This window comes from Poeciliopsis prolifica, unplaced genomic scaffold, assembly GCF_027474105.1.
Source record: "Poeciliopsis prolifica strain line A6 unplaced genomic scaffold, Auburn_PproV2 SCAFFOLD007, whole genome shotgun sequence".
NCBI classification, from domain to species: Eukaryota; Metazoa; Chordata; class Actinopteri; order Cyprinodontiformes; family Poeciliidae; genus Poeciliopsis; species Poeciliopsis prolifica.
In genome coordinates this window covers 389,654-410,954 of record NW_026562382.1, presented here as the reverse complement: position 1 = coordinate 410,954, position 21,301 = coordinate 389,654, and the positions used below count along the sequence as shown (strand labels likewise).

The 21,301-nt window shown below is 37.7% G+C and overlaps 1 protein-coding gene across 1 annotated transcript in view; it reads left to right on the top strand.

Moving 5' to 3' along the window:
- The window catches only part of LOC129361167 (uncharacterized), a 33,433-nt gene extending 12,920 nt beyond the window's left edge, over positions 1-20,513 (top strand). Inside the window, exons 2-3 of the mRNA XM_055031903.1 lie at positions 19,717-19,763; positions 20,510-20,513. Of these exons, the coding sequence (XP_054887878.1) occupies positions 19,717-19,763; positions 20,510-20,513 (51 nt within the window). The remainder of the gene's footprint in view (positions 1-19,716; positions 19,764-20,509) is intronic.
- Positions 20,514-21,301: the final 788 nt, after the last annotated feature.

Genomic DNA, 21,301 nt, shown 5'->3' with positions numbered 1-21,301 from the left:
TATGTATTTTTCCAACTTAGGTTGGCAAGCTAGAAAAGTAGCCCAATTGCTTATAATTGTTGCTTAAATATGAAACCATAAGTTGAAATGACTAACGACAGAACATTCTTCATTCTCAAAAAATTGAGAACTCTTGTCAAGTGAAATTTTGTTAAAGTAATAAACAATTATATATACTTTCAACTCTCATTTCAAAGTTAAACTGACTAACTACATTCATACCAATTCCTTTTTGAGTTAATTTAACTTAAGATTTTAAGGCAGCAATTGTACTTAAAATTGCAATTTAAGTAAACTAACATTTCCAACTATTGTTAACTCCCTCCACTAATAATGCCAAGTTTAACAGTTTCCTAAAAATAATTACACCTAATACACTTTCATTTCAAATATTACACATTTATTTTATCTTGCTCTTGAAACAGTGGCAATTCAACCAGCTTCCCTCTCTCAGAAACAGTCCAAACAGTACAAAACGATCATTGTTTTAACAAACTCACAAAGAGAGAGGTTTTTCCACAAATTCAGCATGATGCTGAATTTGTGGAAAAACCTCTTTTTATAGGAATTTAACATGTCTACTTCAAAAGTGCGCCTGATCAGTGGCACAACAATTTATATTAAGACCACATTGTTCACACGACTAATTCTTCCAACTTGAATGTGGTTCTAAAAAAAAAAAACTAACCTGCATATATATGTGTGGTGGGACCGGTGTGGTTCAATAGAACTATTTTTAAGACAAAATTGTAATAATTTATCCCCAAAAAGTTATCTTCAAGGCACACAGGCCGCTACATATGAGGCTTGAGACAATCTCACTAATTTCAATAATTTTATTTATTACATCAGTTCATGCTAATCAATAAAATACATTAAGTTAAAACCACTCACATTAAATAAATAACAGTGACGGCTCAAGTCAAGGGTGGCAGTGCAGTTCAGGGTAGTGACCTAAATAAAAGAAACACAGCAAACAAAACAACAAAACTAAAGAAATTGTGCAACAAATCAAAAGAGCACCACCACCCGGAAAGTCCACCACCAACACACCATTTTTTCTTTTTAATTATTAAACACTTTGAACCATTTTACAAGATCACGTGTCATGCACTTAAGTATAAAATCTTACAGGCTAAAGACACACACATCATTTTAAGACAATAACATCATAAAAAAAATGTTCAATAAAAATAAATGAATAAAATGTGGAATACTTTCCATTTTGGTAAAAGGAGAATTAAGGTTCTCCACACATAAGGTCACATATAAAATACATATTTATGTGATGAAGACGCTGTGAAGGACTTATAATAACTAAGATGAGTCACTTTGAAAATATTTCAACTTCAAGACTAAAAAGGAACCAACTAAGTATTCAAATGCTATAGTTAATGAGTAGTGGGCGGTCGCCTGCTCCTGATTGGCTCAGCTGTTCACTGGTCACGTTTTCCTTGAATGGAAACTCCAACCCAGAATCAACGTCACCGATTGGCGTCATTGACCGCCTGAACAGAGTCTTTGAATGTAGACCCTCTGCGCTCATTTGGTCACTAACCATTTGCTTTGTCTTTCAGGTAAAAACTTAAAAAAACACTAAAAACCTTAAAGATAGGATAGGTTATCCTTTCTTAAATGATCAAGCATCGATATGCAGGATCAACAGATCATGTTTAGTCCGGGTCTTTATTTACAGTCATGTATGTAAAGGAGGATGATATTTGATCACTGGACACTGGAAACAAACTCGTATCGGTTCTGCTCGCTGCAGCGTCCACACGTTGCCCTCTACTGCCCCCTAGGAAAGGTTGGGCCTGTAATAGCAGAGATTTATCTATTCTGCGTAGAATATTTTCACCAAAATGGAAAGTATTTCCAGATTTACCTACACTGCACATGCATTAGGAATACACATTTCTGCAATTAATTCCAACAACTGGATTATTATTTTTCTATGGAAACATAAATCTCACTTAATAAAAAAATGTAATGTAATCAGTTTGAAGATGGACGACTGCAAGCTTGAAAACACGAAGCCTATTAGAGACTTAATGGACTTTAAGATCGGTTTATCTTTTCTTAAGTTTACAAGCTATGCACTGTTCAGGGGAAATGTCGGGTCATGAAAGGCCCGTTAGACCCCCGATGACAAGGGGGTCTGTGTCATGTGATTATGGTCACATGACACATGGGATGGGAAATAAGCTTCCATATCTATGTATGGAAGCTTATGTGAAAATATAGCTTATGGTACACACACACACACATATATATATATATATATATATATATATATATATATATATATATATATATATATATATATATCGTGTTCGTGGAGGTGATCTCTGTGCAGCGCACACTCTCGTTTGTCCACAGTCGGCTGCTCAACACTCCAACGCCGCTCACTCCTCGGCGTGCCACGCCCCCTTCCGTTCAGGTCCAAATCAAAGAAAACACAGTAGAGCGCCAGCATCCCCGCACCAGAACTCCGTCGGAAGACGTCCTCACTGCCAGTACTCTGCAGGATCGGTTCAATCGGAATGGAACTTTTACTTACAGCGCGCCTGATCCTCTGTACTGGGCCGTTTTCCAACTTCCGATGTTATATGCCGGATCAGCGGGTTCCGTCTGCCCCTCACAGCGTTTGTTTCCGTGGCTGCAGAACCAGTCCTCCTCCTCTTCCCAGCCAGGCTCCTTTTATTTGGGCTCTACTCAACCTCTGCCGACACCTGTCCGGGTGGCCAATTAGCGCGCCCCGCCTCGCGAGACAACCACCTTCAGTCCATGGTGTTTGAATTGTCAAAGGGAAAAAAAAAGAAAAGCAAAAAACCCAAACAAAATCTAACCAAAAAAAATGAAAGAATAATTAACAATTTAAAAAATCATCATTCCCTATTCAACATATTTATATATGTCTGTGTGTAGAAATATTTAAATTTTGTGAATGCCATTTTTACACTTTCTGTCACTCAAGGTGGAGAAAATGTGAAAAATTGAACACTAAGTGATCATTTCTTCAACCATGAATCCAGAAATACATGTGTTTTGTAACCCACATATATATGTGTGATACTATTGTTAGTAGTAGTTTGCATTTTATTTCTGTAGGATTTGTTTTGTTATTTAATGCAACCAGCAAATCAGTTTCTTGTGATACCAGAAAACGCCAGCAGGTGGCTTGTGAGTTATATTCTGGTTTAGACAGCAGAAAAATTAGAAGAAGAAGAAAATTGTAGCTGGCTTTAGCACGTTGTGCTGAATTATTGCACGCTAAAAGATAAATTCTGATAAATTCCGGTAACGGTTAACAGAAAAGAAGATTTGTGACCTGATCCCTGGCAGTAAAAAAACATTTTTACCGTGATTTTCTCTCGTGAGTGTTGTAATCTATTTTTGCAACCGAAGTTAAGATAATGCTAACTGGCGTCACAGGCATTACTGTTCATATGTTCCGACCAGGAAGAAAAGAGAAACATAAAAAAACCAATCGGAGAAACGTGAGATTAAAATGATTTTCACTGTATCGCATTTTTGTTATGTACAAACTTATAATGGGTCGCATAGAGTGCGATGTTTGTTTTGCAAGCTTGCCATTAGTTGAATGTTATTTTTGCGATAAATGGAATTTATTGCTTCCTGCATACTTTTGGATTTTAATAGTTAATTGAGATCTGAATGCCCTGGAGGTTTTGAACGCACCACACAAGTGCTGGCATTTAATTGGTGGTGGCGCTGTTTGTATATAAGGGGCCCTCCCTCACCTGGTCAACATGTGTTTCCGGTTTAGACCTCTATTGCTGTGCAGCGCCAGTCTGACACTAAGGTGTGCTTGACTGATACATGCTGATCGCTCCTTCTTCTGGTAAGAGGCCTCTCCTATACTTGTTGTTGTTAGCCTAGCCTTCGCTTAGCTTTAATTGTACACCTAGGTGGCCTGTGTAAACTGCCTGATCCTCCTCCCAGCCAGAGGCACTACACATAGAACTTGTGGTAAGTGAAAAGCTCATTACCTGCATGCTTTTAGATTTGATGTTTAACACTTATGTTTGCTATAGACGCTGCTGTTTGTCCTTGGCCGGCTGTTTGCCTGTTGCCCTGTGGTTCCTGGTTGATGGTCCTCTGTTATTTTGGTTGTCCGTCGGCAGTCCATTTGTCGCTCTGATTGCTGGCTTTCTGCCAGCCGTCGTGGTCAGCGTGAACCTGACTCCTGCCCCTTGTCCAGCTTGGCTGGTTCGGACTGGCGACCAGCTTGGACGGACTCTGCTGCCGCTCTTGAGTGGCGTCTGTGGCGTGGCATCCCAGGATGGATTCTTAATTGACAATTGCTGCTGATTGATTGTTGACTGAACGACAATTATGAAATGACTCATGTAATTTGAATGTCTTTTATCTTGACAGGAAAGGCCAGTTCGTGGTGTTGGTGGTGGACTTTCCGGGTGGTGGTGCTCTTTTGATTTGTTGCACAATTTTCTTTAGTTTTGTGTTTTGTTTGCTGTGTTTCTTTTATTTAGGTCACTACCCTGAACTGCACTGCCACCCTTGACTTGAGCCGTCACTGTTATTTATTTAATGTGAGTGGTTTTAACTTAATGTATTTTATTGATTAGCATGAACTGATGTAATAAATAAAATTATTGAAATTAGTGAGATTGTCTCAAGCCTCATATGTAGCGGCCTGTGTGCCTTGAAGATAACTTTTTGGGGATAAATTATTACAATTTTGTCTTAAAAATAGTTCTATTGAACCACACCGGTCCCACCACATATATATATGCAGGTTAGTTTTTTTTTTTAGAACCACATTCAAGTTGGAAGGTTGTCCAGCTGCACAGCATCGCAGGCCTGGATTGGATTGCTGAGCTCCAGGTTTCAACCCAAGACCTGGGACTGCTGGATCCGCTGCCTACTTTGCACTGGATAAGATTTTGGATCCAAAGAAACACATGGCCATTTAACAAAGACTTGACTGACTGACCTAAATTGCAATTACTGAACTAAAAAGCTTCTAAAAGAAGGAACTGAACAATAAGGAATCTGAACTAAAAGAAACTACACTACCTGTTATAACAAGGGTGGACACTTTATGTTGAAACAAAAATTGTACTATAATATTCTCTTTAATTTTGTATTAAACAGTCTGTTCATTATTCTTGATATGGTTGTTTGTGCTCATTATCCTCCTTTTTGAACTTAAAAAGATAGACTAACTTAACTTCAACTTTGAAATCTAAGTTTTCTCAACTTATCTATTCGTAAGTTAAACTAGTTGGTTACAGTTTCAATTCATAACAGACACAATGGGAGCCTGCCTAATACGCCAACATGAGATGCAGTTTCTCTTACTAGTATCTGTGTGTGATACCAGACATCATCATAAAGGGATGATTAGACGACTAAGATATACACAGGATTATTGTTTCAAAATAACACTAACAAATGGAATTATAAAAAAGAAAAAATCAAAATAAACCAAAAATAACAAAAAGCAGACAATCTGAATTTTTTTTTCTTTTGTCTCATAGTTGAGGAATATCTATGATGACAATTCCAGGCCTCTCATCTTTTTAAGTGGGAGAACTTGCACAATTGGTGGCTGACTACTATAAACTACGCTATGAGGTTTTTAGCGTAAACCGGTAGGCTAATAATAAGCTGTGCAGGCTCAGAAATTAAAATGCATTGACTGAATAGACCAGACAGTTAAACGTGATATAAAATGTTCTGCACAATGGGCCTCTGTTATCAGTGTGTTTTCTCATCGATTTTCTCATCGTTCGGTCCTCCAGCGTCCTCGGCGACGGGTCCTCCAGGGTCTTCGGCGACTGATTCTCCCTCCAGGGTCTCTACAAATTAGATATATAGATATATAGATATATATATCTATGTCTAGACATAGATATCCACATCGATAGATTGACGTGGATAACTATGTCTTGATAGATATTCACGTCTATCGATCACATATCTCTTGACAGACAGATGACAGAAAGACGTGCATATCGATCTCTAGATATCTATCTATAGCTACATCTAATTTGTATTTGATGGGTATTGTCCACGTTCCCTGCAAAGGAAAATCATTCGTGACGCAATGACTGCTGAGGGCCTACATTCAAAGGCTCTGGTTCAGTCGATTAATGACGTCAATCTGTGACGTATGATGCGGGCTTCAAGTGTGCTATGGCAAGCCGTTTTCACATAAATTGCGTTCCCTCTGATTAACCGTAATTACTTTCTAGATTTCGAAAAATGCATTTTGACTTGACAAAACTACATTTTGACTCCGGAATGATAATTTAAGATATCTGCATTTACATTCTGACTAGTAAGAATAATAATTCAGGATATCTTCAATTACATTTTGACTGGTCAAATTCCTTGCAAGATATCTCAAATGACGTCACTTGTTCTGTAACTTGACGAGACACGTAACCGGAATTACGATTTAAGATTTCTTGAACGTAATTATCACTGTCAAAATTACAATTTTAGATATCTGAATTCTGAATGAGGTGAAAGCCCCTTTGTGCTGTCCGAACAGTTGCCTGCAGAATTTTATATTTTCAGTAAATGCCACAAATAAATCTCACGTCATTTGGACTGGTTAGAATGTAATTATCTCAAATAGGTATTTTGTCCAGTCAAATTTTAATTAGAGATATCTTAAATTGCTAAAACGTCTGGTCATAAAACAATTTGAGATATCTGGAATGTAAGAGCAGTGAAACCGACTTTATATCAAAAAGGCTTGCCATACGCAGAAGGGCGACAGGTCTTTGACGTCAATCTGTGACGTATGATTAAGGAATGATCATCTGTGAAGCACAATGCATATCTGTGACCATCTTTGGACGTTGGATCTATAGGTCCTGCTAAATCTGTGTGGACCATTGCTAGTGGTTCTTTAGCTCTTGCATCTGGCTCCTTGTTAGTTTGAACAAATTTTCCTTTCGTGCAGACTTCACGATATGGCATTGGTTCACCTCTCCCTTTAATTTCCATGCCATGCACAACATTTTCTAGCTTCAGTACATCTCTGTAATTGCAATGTCCAAGAATCTCACGCCAACCTTGTAAGTCATAACATTTTTTACACTGAGCACCACATCCATTGTCCGTCGTTTGGAAGTAGCCTAATACAATGTGTTACCTACGTGAATGGGGAACTTGGTATCGTCTCTGAGAAGAACGTTCTTTTCTTCTTTGAAGATCACAGTTGCTCCGCTGGATGTTGCAGCTTTCACTGAGAAGATGTCTTGCGGATATGAAGGGATGTACAATTTGTTCCTCAGCACTGTTTTAAGACGTCGACCTAACGCGTCTCCTCGTTTCTTGGCAACACCAAAACACCTGGATCCATCAGCCAATTCCACGCAGTGCGTCTCGGCCTGGAAACTTTCATCAAGCTTCCGAAACTTCCCGATGTCGGTGATTATATGCGACGTCGCACCAGCGTCCACCATCAGACCTCTCCTCTTGATGTCGTCCACTCGCGTGTCAGCGTCGCTCACCCGGAAAGGAAACTCTCTGTCGCCGCCCGCATTTGAATACTTAGTTGGTTCCTTTTTAGTCTTGAAGTTGAAATATTTTCAAAGTGACTCATCTCAGTTAAAATAAGTCATTAATAACTTATATATAAGTATGTATCACTTCCACCTCTTCTTCTTTTTGGCAATTAAGAGTTCGTCGCACTGCTGGTGTGAAGTCAGCTTTAATGAAACTCTTTAAAGTCGTTCTTATTACAGCTTCAGTTTCCCTGACACCAACACCACCGTCGAACTAAAACACAACGTAAACTTAGTGAGATGGTGTCAAGAATACAATATCGATATAAAAATAACGTAAAACATATAAACATACCTCGCTGGCTAACCCTTCCTTTTGAGGTAGAAATGAGGTCATTCAGTAAATTCTTACACTTAAATCATGCTTCTTCATTTGCTTGCCAACGCGATGCTGTTATATCTCAAGCGTCTCTGGTAACCTGGTAACCAGACGCTTCTACATCTACTTCCTACCTTAAACCTTCAAAATAAGAGTCTTAACAAAAAGTATAAATAATACAAAATAAAACCTATAAATTAAAACTTTGGCAGTAAAAGTATGTATTTTATGTATTGTAACTATATATTATATGAACTAGCAATGTAGGTAGCTAATTTACATTTAAATACTATAAAAATACTATAATGAAGACTTAGAAATCTATTTTGTTTTTATATTTCTATATCATATATCACCGACACGGCGCTGGAATTGAAAAATTCAGGGCTTCAAGGAAAAGAATAACGAAGATGCCCGCAAAGAAAATCACAGACATCTCAATGAGATCGCAAAGCACTGGGCCTCGTCTACTGACAACGCAGTGGACGTCGCGCGTCGTCTTTTGTTTTCTAACATTTAGAAACATCGGCCGAATTAATAAATAAGGCTGTCTCAAATGGCAATGTTAATAATCTCGTTATTTGGTTGGAGGTCAGTTTGTTCTGGATTCAGTTTAAGAGAGTCGGTGCTTCATTCTGACCTTTTCCTGAACGCCAGAGGTTCAGTTTCCTTCTCCTCATTTTTTCTGAATCTTCCCTTTAAATGTTAGGGGTTGGAGAGATGGTATTAAAAGAAAGGCAATATTTATGTTTTTGTAAAAATGCTAAAGCGAACTGCATAGTTTTTACAAGAAACTCACTGATGAGGCTGATGAGAGCTTCTGGTCCAATCAATGGAGAGGAAAAGTTATTGAGCGCAGAGGGCCTACATTCAAAGACTCTGTTCAGGCGGTCGATGACGTCAATGGGTGACGTAAATGACGTCACCCACTGACGTCATTAACATTGAAAGATCCTTGAATGAGTATCCCATTTAAGGATGACGTCAACTGAGCCACGTCAGCTGAGCCATGAGTATCCCATTTAAGGATGACGTCACCAGTGACCAGATGAGCCAATCAGAAGCAGGTGACCGCCCACTGCTCATTAACTACAGTGATTGAATACTTAGTTGCTTTTTTTTCTTTTTAATTATTAAATTAAAAACTTTGAACCATTTTACAAGATCACGTGTCATGCACTTAAGTAATAAAATCTTACAGGCTAAAGACACACACATCATTTTAAGACAATAACATCATAAAAAAAATGTTCAATAAAAATAAATGAATAAAATGTGGAATACTTTCCATTTTGGTAAAAGGAGAATTTAAGGTTCTCCACACATAAGGTCACATATAAAATACATATTTATGTGATGAAGACGCTGTAAGGACTTACAATAACTAAGATGAGTCACTTTGAAAATATTTCAACTTCAAGACTAAAAAGGAACCAACTAAGTATTCAAATGCTATAGTTAATGAGCAGTGGGCGGTCGCCTGCTCCTGATTGGCTCAGCTGTTCACTGGTCACGTTTTACCTTGAATGGAAAACTCCAACCCAGAATCAACGTCACCGATTGGCGTCATTGACCGCCTGAACAGAGTCTTTGAATGTAGACCCTCTGCGCTCATTTGGTCACTAACCATTTGCTTTGTCTTTCAGGTAAAAACTTAAAAAAACACTAAAAACCTTAAAGATAGGATAGGTTATCCTTTCTTAAATGATCGATATGCAGGATCAACAGATCATGTTTAGTCCGGGTCTTTATTTACAGTCATGTATGTAAAGGAGGATGATATTTGCTCCCTTGACTCTGGTTCTGATCCGCTGCTCCCTAAACAACCGGACACTTTTATACTTTTTCTTCTTCCTCCCAGCATCTAAACGTTGCTTTCTACTGCAGTATTTTTCAACCTTTATTGAGCCTAGGTACATTGTTTTCATTGAAAGAATCAATGAAAATTATTATTATTTACAGTCATGTATGTAAAGGAGGATGATATTTGATCACTGGACACTGGAATCAAACTCGTATCGGTTCTGCTCGCTGCAGCGTCCACACGTTGCTCTCTACTGCCCCCTAGGAAAGATTGGGCCTGTAATAGCAGAGATTTATCTATTCTGCGTAGAATATTTTTCACCAAAATGGAAAGTATTTCCAGATTTACCTACACTGCACATACATTAGGAATACACATTTCTGCAATTAATTCCAACAACAGGATTATTATTTTTCTATGGAAACATAAATCTCCCTTAATAAGAAAATGTAATGTAATCAGTTTGAAGATGGACGACTGCAAGCTTTTCAATTTGATTGAACGAACGATACTTTAAAATCAATTGGCTTCGGTTTTTTTAAATTAAAAGGATTTATGGTTCTATATTCCAAGTAAAATATTTTCAAATCTGGGCAGAGTTCGTTTTTTCTTCTTAGTTTGACTGTGATATTGACATTGTTGTCAAATTTATTTCGGCTTATTTTAAGACTGTTCATAATTCCTGCAGTGGTCAATTTAATAAACTGCATTAGATAGATAGTAGAATATTTAGTTTATTGCAAATACAAATATAGATACGAGAAAGAAAACAGAAAGTGACTAAATTATCGGAGATAACCTACATTCAAAGACTGGATAAAAAAATTACTATGATGTTTTCAATATATATATTTATACATATCTACACGTTGCAGTAGAACAGTGTTTTTCAACTAGTGTCCCGTGGAAATTATTCAATTTCACTAAATTGGTGTAAAACGATTTTTTGAAAACAAATTGACTGCAAATAATATGCCATTTCCGAGAGTCTGTGTTGTATAGTGACTAGCGGCGTCATCATGTAATTTCCTGATGACAGGATGGCAGTAGGTACACAGCACTGTACGTTAAAACAAGAGAATTAGTGATGCATGAATGTGACAGGAAGCGGTGAGAGCATTGTACCAAGCAAGACTGTGATGACAGTGATGGAAAAGTTTTGAAAAGAAAAAAGCTAAATTCAGACCCAGATGAAGAACTTAGCATGAGTGAATATCAACGGAAGGCAAATACCGTGAGCTTTTTCTTTTCCAAATATTATTGCTTCTCTCAGAAAAGGAATTATTTTCTATATTCTGGCTGAGAGATTGCTTGTGGTCAGAATTAGTCGTGTGAACAATGTGGTCTTAAATTTAAATTGTTGTGCCACTGATCAGGCGCACTTTTGAAGTAGACATGTTAAGTGCAATTTGAAATATTTAATATAAAATATGATACAAATTCCTATTCAAGACACTTTGATAAGAACGACCATATATTATTATTATTTTCATTTGTTTATATTTTTGGTTGGTGGTGTGCCTCTTGATTCTTTCATTGAAAACAATGTGCCTAGGCTCAAAAAAGGTTGAAAAATACTGCAGTAGAAAGCAACGTTTAGATGCTGGGAGGAAGAAGAAAAAGTATAAAAAGTGTCCGGTTGTTTAGGGAGCAGCGGATCAGAACCAGAGTCAAGGGAGCAAATGTCATCCTCCTTTACATACATGACTGTAAATAAAGACCCGGACTAAACATGATCTGTTGATCCTGCATATCGATGCTTGATCATTTAAGAAAGGATAACCTATCCTATCTTTAAGGTTTTTAGTGTTTTTTTTTAAGTTTTTACCTGAAAGACAAAGCAAATGGTTAGTGACCAAATGAGCGCAGAGGGTCTACATTCAAAGACTCTGTTCAGGCGGTCAATGACGCCAATCGGTGACGTTGATTCTGGGTTGGAGTTTTCCATTCAAGGAAAACGTGACCAGTGAAGAGCTGAGCCAATCAGGAGCAGGCGACCGCCCACTGCTCATTAACTATAGCATTTGAATACTTAGTTGGTTCCTTTTTAGTCTTGAAGTTGAATTATTTTCAAAGTGACTCATCTCAGTTAATATAAGTCCTTCACAGCGTCTTCATTACATAAATATGAATTTTATATGTGACCTTATGTGTGGAGAACCTTAAATTCTCCTTTTACATGATCACACAGATAAGTTTAATTATTACAGAGGCACCTTTGCAAATTAAACAGTTTATTGAGCTCACAAAAGCCTATGAAATGCTTGGGGGAGGAATAATAATAGAGACAACACAAATATGACTAAATACACTTGAGTGCTCCCCAACAAAAACACAGTCACAAAAATCCTGAAGCAACTAAAAGCAAAACCCCTTCCACTATAGTCTCCTCAATCTAGATAAACAGCTTGGGACCCAGAGACAGCGACATCTTTTTGTTTTACAGAGAAACCAAAGGGCTGGACGATAAAAACTCCCCTTCTTTAGACAAAATAAAATAAATAACAATAAAAATGCTTTTGATTAATAATAACTATCCTGAAAAGAAATTCTAAACTAATGCATCACTGAAATTGAAACAAAACTAAAACTGAAACAGTAGCAGGCCAACCTGCACACAAAAGAAAAAGAGTTAGACAAGCACCTCAAGATGCCAGATAATAAGAAACTGCCTTGACCTTCTCTATAGTGAAACAGTGAGCGGTGCTCTGCACATCCTCTCCAGAAGTGAGTTTCCTGCAACAATCACTGGAGGCATCAGAAATCATTCCAAACCCAATTCATGCTTCATGTTAAACATGCCTCTGGATGAATCATCAGCCTGGGATCTGATGCCCTCGGTGATCTACCTGCTTTTAAATGCAAATGCTGATTACCTCTCTCTACAACAAACCAGCTGCACTCTGTCACAGCGTCTTCTTGATCTGGGCAAGAGGAAGAATGTGCAGCGCCATACTTCCACGACAAGACGCCCCGGCTGAAATCTACCCCAACTTTTTGTGTTGGCGGCTCATCAATAGACAGAACTTACTGACACCATAATTAAAAAATGTCAGTCACAATTTTACCACCAGCAGGGATCTGAGAGACTGTTGCCCCTTCTGCCCAACATCTTGATGCTGGGAGGAAGAAGAAGAGCATAAAAAACCAACAAGCCATTAGGGGTTTTCCAGCAGTTTCAAATTGTTTCCCATATCATACAGTTCTGCATCTTGATCTGTGTCCATGAATTTTAGAGATCAGAAGAGGAGGTAAAGTTCCTTGTATGGATGTTTGGAATCCCATAATCCATACTGTGATGAAGGCTCCAACTGTACAGCATTGCACCCTTGGATAACCTTCAGAGGCTGAGGACAGTGCACCATCTGATGTTGAAACCAGTTCCTGAAGGACTCTGGCCTCAAGAACTCAGGAGAAACAAGGACATTTCCAACATCAGGAAAGAGGAGGTGGACGAGAAACTTGATTTTGTCTTTGTGGTACCTCCATCAGTCGTGTGACTAAAGTTTAATATTCACTTGATATGTGATAAAGAGAAATGATAAAGAAATGTAAAACAAAATAGAAATCTAAGTCTTCATTATAATATTCTTCAAAGTATTTGATTGTAGATTATCTGCGATCATTTAGTCACTTTGTCTTTACTTTGTCATGTTATTTGTAAAAACAAAACAAAACAAAAATTACTAGTTGATATAATGTATAGTTATACCATATAAAATAAATACTTATATAATGTATAAGTCATTAATGACTTATTTAACTGATGAGTTACTTTGAAATTTTTCAACTTCAAGACTAAAAAGGAACCAACTAAGTATTCAAATGCTATAGTTAATGAGCAGTGGGCGGTCGCCTGCTCCTGATTGGCTCAGCTCTTCACTGGTCACGTTTTCCTTGAATGGAAAACTCCAACCCAGAATCAACGTCACCGATTGGCGTCATTGACCGCCTGAACAGAGTCTTTGAATGTAGACCCTCTGCGTTCATTTGGTCACTAACCATTTGCTTTGTCTTTCAGGTAAAAACTTAAAAAACACTAAAAACCTTAAAGATAGGATAGGTTATCCTTTCTTAATGATCAAGCATCGATATGCAGGATCAACAGATCATGTTTAGTCCGGGTCTTTATTTACAGTCATGTATGTAAAGGAGGATGATATTTGCTCCCTTGACTCTGGAAACAAACTCGTATCGGTTCTGCTCGCTGCAGCGTCCACACGTTGCTCTCTACTGCCCCCTGACTGTGACATTGACATTGTTGTCAATTTTATTTCGGCTTATTTTAAGACTGTTCATAATTCCTGCAGTGGTCAATTTAATAAACTGCATTAGATACGATAGTAGAATATTTAGTTTATTGCAAATACAAATATAGATACGAGAAAGAAAACAGAAAGTGACTAAATTATGGAGATAACCTACATTCAAAGACTGGATAAAAAAATTACTATGATGTTTCAATATATATTTATACATATCTACACGTTGCAGTAGAACAGTGTTTTTCAACTAGTGTCCCGTGGAAATTATTCAATTTCACTAAATTGGTCTAAAACGATTTTTTGAAAACAAATTGACTGCAAATAATATGCCATTTCCGAGAGTCTGTGTTGTATAGTGACTAGCGGCGTCATCATGTAATTTCCTGATGACAGGATGGCAGTAGGTACACAGCACTGTACGTTAAAACAAGAGAATTAGTGATGCATGAATGTGACAGGAAGCGGTGAGCATTGTACCAAGCAAGACTGTGATGACAGTGATGGAAAAGTTTTGAAAAGAAAAAAGCTAAATTCAGACCCAGATGAAGAACTTAGTATGAGTGGATATCAACGGAAGGCAAATACCGTGAGCTTTTTCTTTTCCAAATATTATTGCTTCTCTCAGAAAAGGAATTATTTTCTATATTCTGGCTGAGAGATTGCTTGTGGTCAGAATTAGTCGTGTGAACAATGTGGTCTTAAATTTAAATTGTTGTGCCACTGATCAGGCGCACTTTTGAAGTTGACTGTTGGAAAATGTTCTCATCTTAACCTGTCTTTAAGTTATCTTGTGTTTGTGTTCATGTTTACTGATTTTCCTTTGTAAGTGTAACCGGGTTCTGCTTCACACCACTGTACCAGGCCGACCCAAGTAACCCCTCGACTCTGTGTGTGTAGATGTTTTAATGAAGACCAGGAGTTCTGGGTGAACAGGCAGTTTATTTCCTGAATGAGAACAGATCGGGTTGGAATCAATGCAATGGTTCAGCTTCCTCAGCACACTCTCGTGCAGCTTCCATAGACTGCCACTGATTACAGTACATTAATATTTTAACATTCAATAAAAAATACAATAATAAATGATGTACCTGAATGAGAACAGATCGGGTTGGAATCAATGCAATGGTTCAGCTTCCTCAGCACACTACAACAGAGCGTCATGTTGACTTTAACTTAGCACAGAAAGTGTTTTACAAAATATTAACAAAACTAAAATTGCAAAATTGATGCCAGGCACACAAATCATAAATAGTAGTTGCACACTATTGATGTAAGTTTTTAAGAATGATACTTTATGTGTTTCTAACACTTTTCCGTGCTGTGTGCTGAGGAATGAAACTCACCTCTCGTGCAGCTTCCATAGACTGCCACTGATTACAGAGGCCAGCAACATATAACCAGCCACACAGAGAGGAGGCGCTATTTCCCATTGCACTGATAATATATAAAGCAAGTGGGATTCTACAACATAAACTCTGTTACATAAGGTACAGCTTTATGTTCTGTATCCTGTCATTCTGTTTATGTGCATGTTGTACTGTTGTTGGCCACTGGGGGCAGTGAGAGCGAGATTTTATATATATGCAGCACTGTTCTAAAAAGAATTAGACGAAGAAAAGTTTTCTCTGTGCCTGACCGCTCCACAAATAAAAGAACACAGCTATCTAAGAAAAGAAGTGTGGTTCATTGTGATGATGAGTGCAGATCAAGAAAACACAAACGCAACATAGACATGTTAAGTGCAATTTGAAATATCTAATATAAAATATGATACAAATTCAAATTCAAGACACTTTGATAAGAACGACCATATATTATTATTATTATATTTATTATTTTCATTTGTTTAGATTTTGGCTGGTGGTGTGCCTCTTGATTCTTTCAATGAAAACAATGTGCCTAGGCTCAAAAAAGGTTGAAAATACTGCAGTAGAAAGCAACGTTTAGATGCTGGGAGGAAGAAGAAAAAGTATAAAAAGTGTCCGGTTGTTTAGGGAGCAGCGGATCAGAACCAGAGTCCAGTGATCAAATATCATCCTCCTTTACATACATGACTGTAAATAAAGACCCGGACTAAACATGATCTGTTGATCCTGCATGTCGATGCTTGATCATTTAAGAAAGGATAACCTATCCTATCTTTAAGGTTTTTAGTGTTTTTTAAGTTTTTACCTGAAAGACAAAGCAAATGGTTAGTGACCAAATGAGCGCAGAGGGTCTACATTCAAAGACTCTGTTCAGGCGGTCAATGACGCCAATCGGTGACGTTGATTCTGGGTTGGAGTTTTCCATTCAAGGAAAACGTGACCAGTGAAGAGCTGAGCCAATCAGGAGCAGGCGACCGCCCACTGCTCATTAACTATAGCATTTGAATACTTAGTTGGTTCCTTTTTAGTCTTGAAGTTGAATTATTTTCAAAGCGACTCATCTCAGTTAAAATAAGTCATTAATAACTTATACATTATATAAGTATGTATTTATATGTGACCTTATGTGTGGAGAACCTTAAATTCTCCTTTTACCAAAATGGAAAGTATTCCACATTTTATTCATTTATTTTTATTGAACAATTTTTTTATGATGTTATTGTCTTAAAATGATGTGTGTGTCTTTAGCCTGTAAGATTTTATTACTTAAGTGCATGACACGTGATCTTGTAAAATGGTTCAAAGTGTTTAATAATTAAAAAGAAAAAAGCAACTAAGTATTCAATCTCTGTAGTTAATGAGCAGTGGGTGGTCACCTGCTTCTGATTGGCTCAGCTGGTCGCTGGTGACGTCATCCTTAAATGGGATACTAATTCAAGGATCCTTCAATGTTAATGACGTCAGTGGGTGACGTCATTTACATCACCCATTGACGTCATCGACCGCCTGAACAGAGTCTTTGAATGTAGGCCCTCTGCGCTCAATAACTTTTCCTCTCCATTGATTGGACCAGAAGCTCTCATCAGCCTCATCAGTGAGTTTCTTGTAAAAACTATGCAGTTCGCTTTAGCATTTTTACAAAAACATAAATATTGCCTTTCTTTTAATACCATCTCTCCAACCCCTAACATTTAAAGGGAAGATTCAGAAAAAATGAGGAGAAGGAAACTGAACCTCTGGCGTTCAGGAAAAGGTCAGAATGAAGCACCGACTCTCTTAAACTGAATCCAGAACAACTGACCTCCAACCAAATAACGAGATTATTAACATTGCCATTTGAGACAGCCTTATTTATTAATTCGGCCAATGTTTCTAAATGTTAGAAAACAAAAGACGACGCGCGACGTCCACTCAGTAGACGAGGCCCAGTGCTTTGCGATCTCATTGAGATGTCTGTGATTTTCTTTGCGGGCATCTTCGTTATTCTTTTCCTTGAAGCCCTGAATTTTTCAATTCCAGCGCCGTGTCGGTGATATATGATATAGAAATATAAAAACAAAATAGATTTCTTAGTCTTCATTATAGTATTTTTATAGTATTTAAATGTAAATTAGCTACCTACATTGCTAGTTCATATAATATATAGTTATAATACATAAAATATACTGCCAAAGTTTTAATTTATAGGTTTTATTTTGTATTATTTATACTTTTTTTAAGACTCTTATTTTGAAGGTTTAAGGTAGGAAGTAGATGTAGAAGCGTCTGGTTACCAGGTTACCAGAGACGCTTGCGATATAACAGCATCGCGTTGGCAAGCAAATGAAGAAGCATGATTTAAGTGTAAGAATTTACTGAATGACCTCATTTCTACCTCAAAAGGAAGGGTTAGCCAGCGAGGTATGTTTATATGTTTTATGTTATTTTTATATCGATATTGTATTCTTGACACCATCTCACTAAGTTTACGTTGTGTTTTAGTTCGACGGTGGTGTTGGTGTCAGGGAAACTGAAGCTGTAATAAGAACGACTTTAAAGAGTTTCATTAAAGCTGACTTCACACCAGCAGTGCGACGAACTCTTAATTGCCAAAAGAAGAAGAGGTGGAAGTGATACATACTTATATATAAGTTATTAATGACTTATTTTAACTGAGATGAGTCACTTTGAAAATATTTCAACTTCAAGACTAAAAAGGAACCAACTAAGTATTCAAATGCGGGCGGCGACAGAGAGTTTGCTTTCCGGGTGAGCGACGCTGACACGCGAGTGGACGACATCAAGAGGAAAGGTCTGATGGTGGACGCTGGTGCGACGTCGCATATAATCACCGACATCGGGAAGTTTCGGAAGCTTGATGAAAGTTTCCAGGCCGACGCACTGCGTGGAATTGGCTGATGGATCCAGGTGTTTTGGTGTTGCCAAGGAAAGAGGAGACGCGTTAGGTCGACGTCTTAAAACAGTGCTGAGGAACAAATTGTACATCCCTTCATATCCGCAAGACATCTTCTCAGTGAAAGCTGCAACATCCAGCGGAGCAACGGTGATCTTCAAAGAAGAAAAGAACGTTCTTCTCAGAGACGATACCAAGTTCCCCATTCACGTAGGTAACACATTGTATTACTTCCAAACGACGGACAATGGATGTGGTGCTCAGTGTAAAAAATGTTATGACTTACAAGGTTGGCGTGAGATTCTTGGACATTGCAATTACAGAGATGTACTGAAGCTAGAAAATGTTGTGCATAGCATGGAAATTAAAGGGAGAGGTGAACCAATGCCATATCGTGAAGTCTGCACGAAAGGAAAATGTGTTCAAACTAACAAGGAGCCAGATGCAAGAGCTAAAGAACCACTAGCAATGGTCCACACAGATTTAGCAGGACCTATAGATCCAACGTCCAAAGATGGTCACAGATATGCTTGTGCTTCACAGATGATCATTCCTTAATCATACGTCACAGATTGACGTCAAAGACCTGTCGCCCTTCTGCGTATGGCAAGCCTTTGATATAAAGTCGGTTTCACTGCTCTTACATTCCAGATATCTCAATTGTTTTATGACCAGACGTTTTAGCAATTTAAGATATCTCTAATTAAAATTTGACTGGACAAAAAATACCTATTTGAGATAATTACATTCTAACCAGTCCAAATGACGTGAGATTTATTTGTGGCATTTACTGAAAATATAAAATTTTCAGCACAAAGGGGCTTTCACCTCATTCAGAATTCAGATATCTAAAATTGTAATTTTGACAGTGATAATTACGTTCAAGAAATCTTAAATCGTAATTCCGGTTACGTGTCTCGTCAAATTACAGAACAAGTGACGTCATTTGAGATATCTTGCAAGGAATTTTGACCAGTCAAAATGTAATTGAAGATATCCTGAATTATTATTCTTACTAGTCAGAATGTAAATGCAGATATCTTAAATTATCATTCCGGAGTCAAAATGTAGTTTTGTCAAGTCAAAATGCATTTTTCGAAATCTAGAAAGTAATTACGGTTAATCAGAGGGAACGCAATTTATGTGAAAACGGCTTGCCATAGGACACTTGAAGCCCGCATCATACGTCACAGATTGACGTCATTGATCGACTGAACCAGAGCCTTTGAATGTAGGCCCTCAGCAGTCATTGCGTCACGAATGATTTTCCTTTGCAGGGAACGTAGACAATACCCATCAAATACAAATTAGATGTAGCTATAGATAGATATCTAGAGATCGATATGCACGTCTTTCTGTCATCTGTCTGTCAAGAGATATGTGATCGATAGACGTGAATATCTATCAAGACATAGTTATCCACGTCAATCTATCGATGTGGATATCTATGTCTAGACATAGATATTTATATATCTATATATCTATATATCTAATTTGTAGAGACCCTGGAGGGAGAATCAGTCGCCGAAGACCCTGGAGGACCCGTCGCCGAGGACGCTGGAGGACCGAACGATGAGAAAATCGATGAGAAAACACACTGATAACAGAGGCCCATTGTGCAGAACATTTTATATCACGTTTAACTGTCTGGTCTATTCATGTAGGGGGGATGCATTTTAATTTCTGAGCCTGCACAGCTTATTATTAGCCTACCGGTTTACGCTAAAAACCTCATAGCGTAGTTTATAGTAGTCAGCCACCAATTGTGCAAGTTCTCCCACTTAAAAAGATGAGAGGCCTGGAATTGTCATCATAGATATTCCTCAACTATGAGACAAAAGAAGAAAAAAAATTCAGATTGTCTGCTTTTTGTTATTTTTGGTTTATTTTGATTTTTTCTTTTTTATAATTCCATTTGTTAGTGTTATTTTGAAACAATAATCCTGTGTATATCTTAGTCGTCTAATCATCCCTTTATGATGATGTCTGGTATCACACACAGATACTAGTAAGAGAAACTGCATCTCATGTTGGCGTATTAGGCAGGCTCCCATTGTGTCTGTTATGAATTGAAACTGTAACCAACTAGTTTAACTTACGAATAGATAAGTTGAGAAAACTTAGATTTCAAAGTTGAAGTTAAAGTTAGTCTATCTTTTAAGTTCAAAAAGGAGGATAATGAGCACAAACAACCATATCAAGAATAATGAACAGACTGTTTAATACAAAATTAAAGAGAATATTATAGTACAATTTTTGTTTCAACATAAAGTGTCCACCCTTGTTATAACAGGTAGTGTAGTTTCTTTTAGTTCAGATTCCTTATTGTTCAGTTCCTTCTTTTAGAAGCTTTTTAGTTCAGTAATTGCAATTTAGGTCAGTCAGTCAAGTCTTTGTTAAATGGCCATGTGTTTCTTTGGATCCAAAATCTTATCCAGTGCAAAGTAGGCAGCGGATCCAGCAGTCCCAGGTCTTGGGTTGAAACCTGGAGCTCAGCAATCCAATCCAGGCCTGCGATGCTGTGCAGCTGGACAACCTTCCAACTTGAATGTGGTTCTAAAAAAAAAAAACTAACCTGCATATATATATGTGGTGGGACCGGTGTGGTTCAATAGAACTATTTTGAAGACAAAATTGTAATAATTTATCCCCAAAAAGTTATCTTCAAGGCACACAGGCCGCTACATATGAGGCTTGAGACAATCTCACTAATTTCAATAATTTTATTTATTACATCAGTTCATGCTAATCAATAAAATACATTAAGTTAAAACCACTCACATTAAATAAATAACAGTGACGGCTCAAGTCAAGGGTGGCAGTGCAGTTCAGGGTAGTGACCTAAATAAAAGAAACACAGCAAACAAAACCACAAAACTAAAGAAAATTGTGCAACAAATCAAAAGAGCACCACCACCCGGAAAGTCCACCACCAACACCACGAACTGGCCTTTCCTGTCAAGATAAAAGACATTCAAATTACATGAGTCATTTCATAATTGTCGTTCAGTCAACAATCAATCAGCAGCAATTGTCAATTAAGAATCCATCCTGGGATGCCACGCCACAGACGCCACTCAAGAGC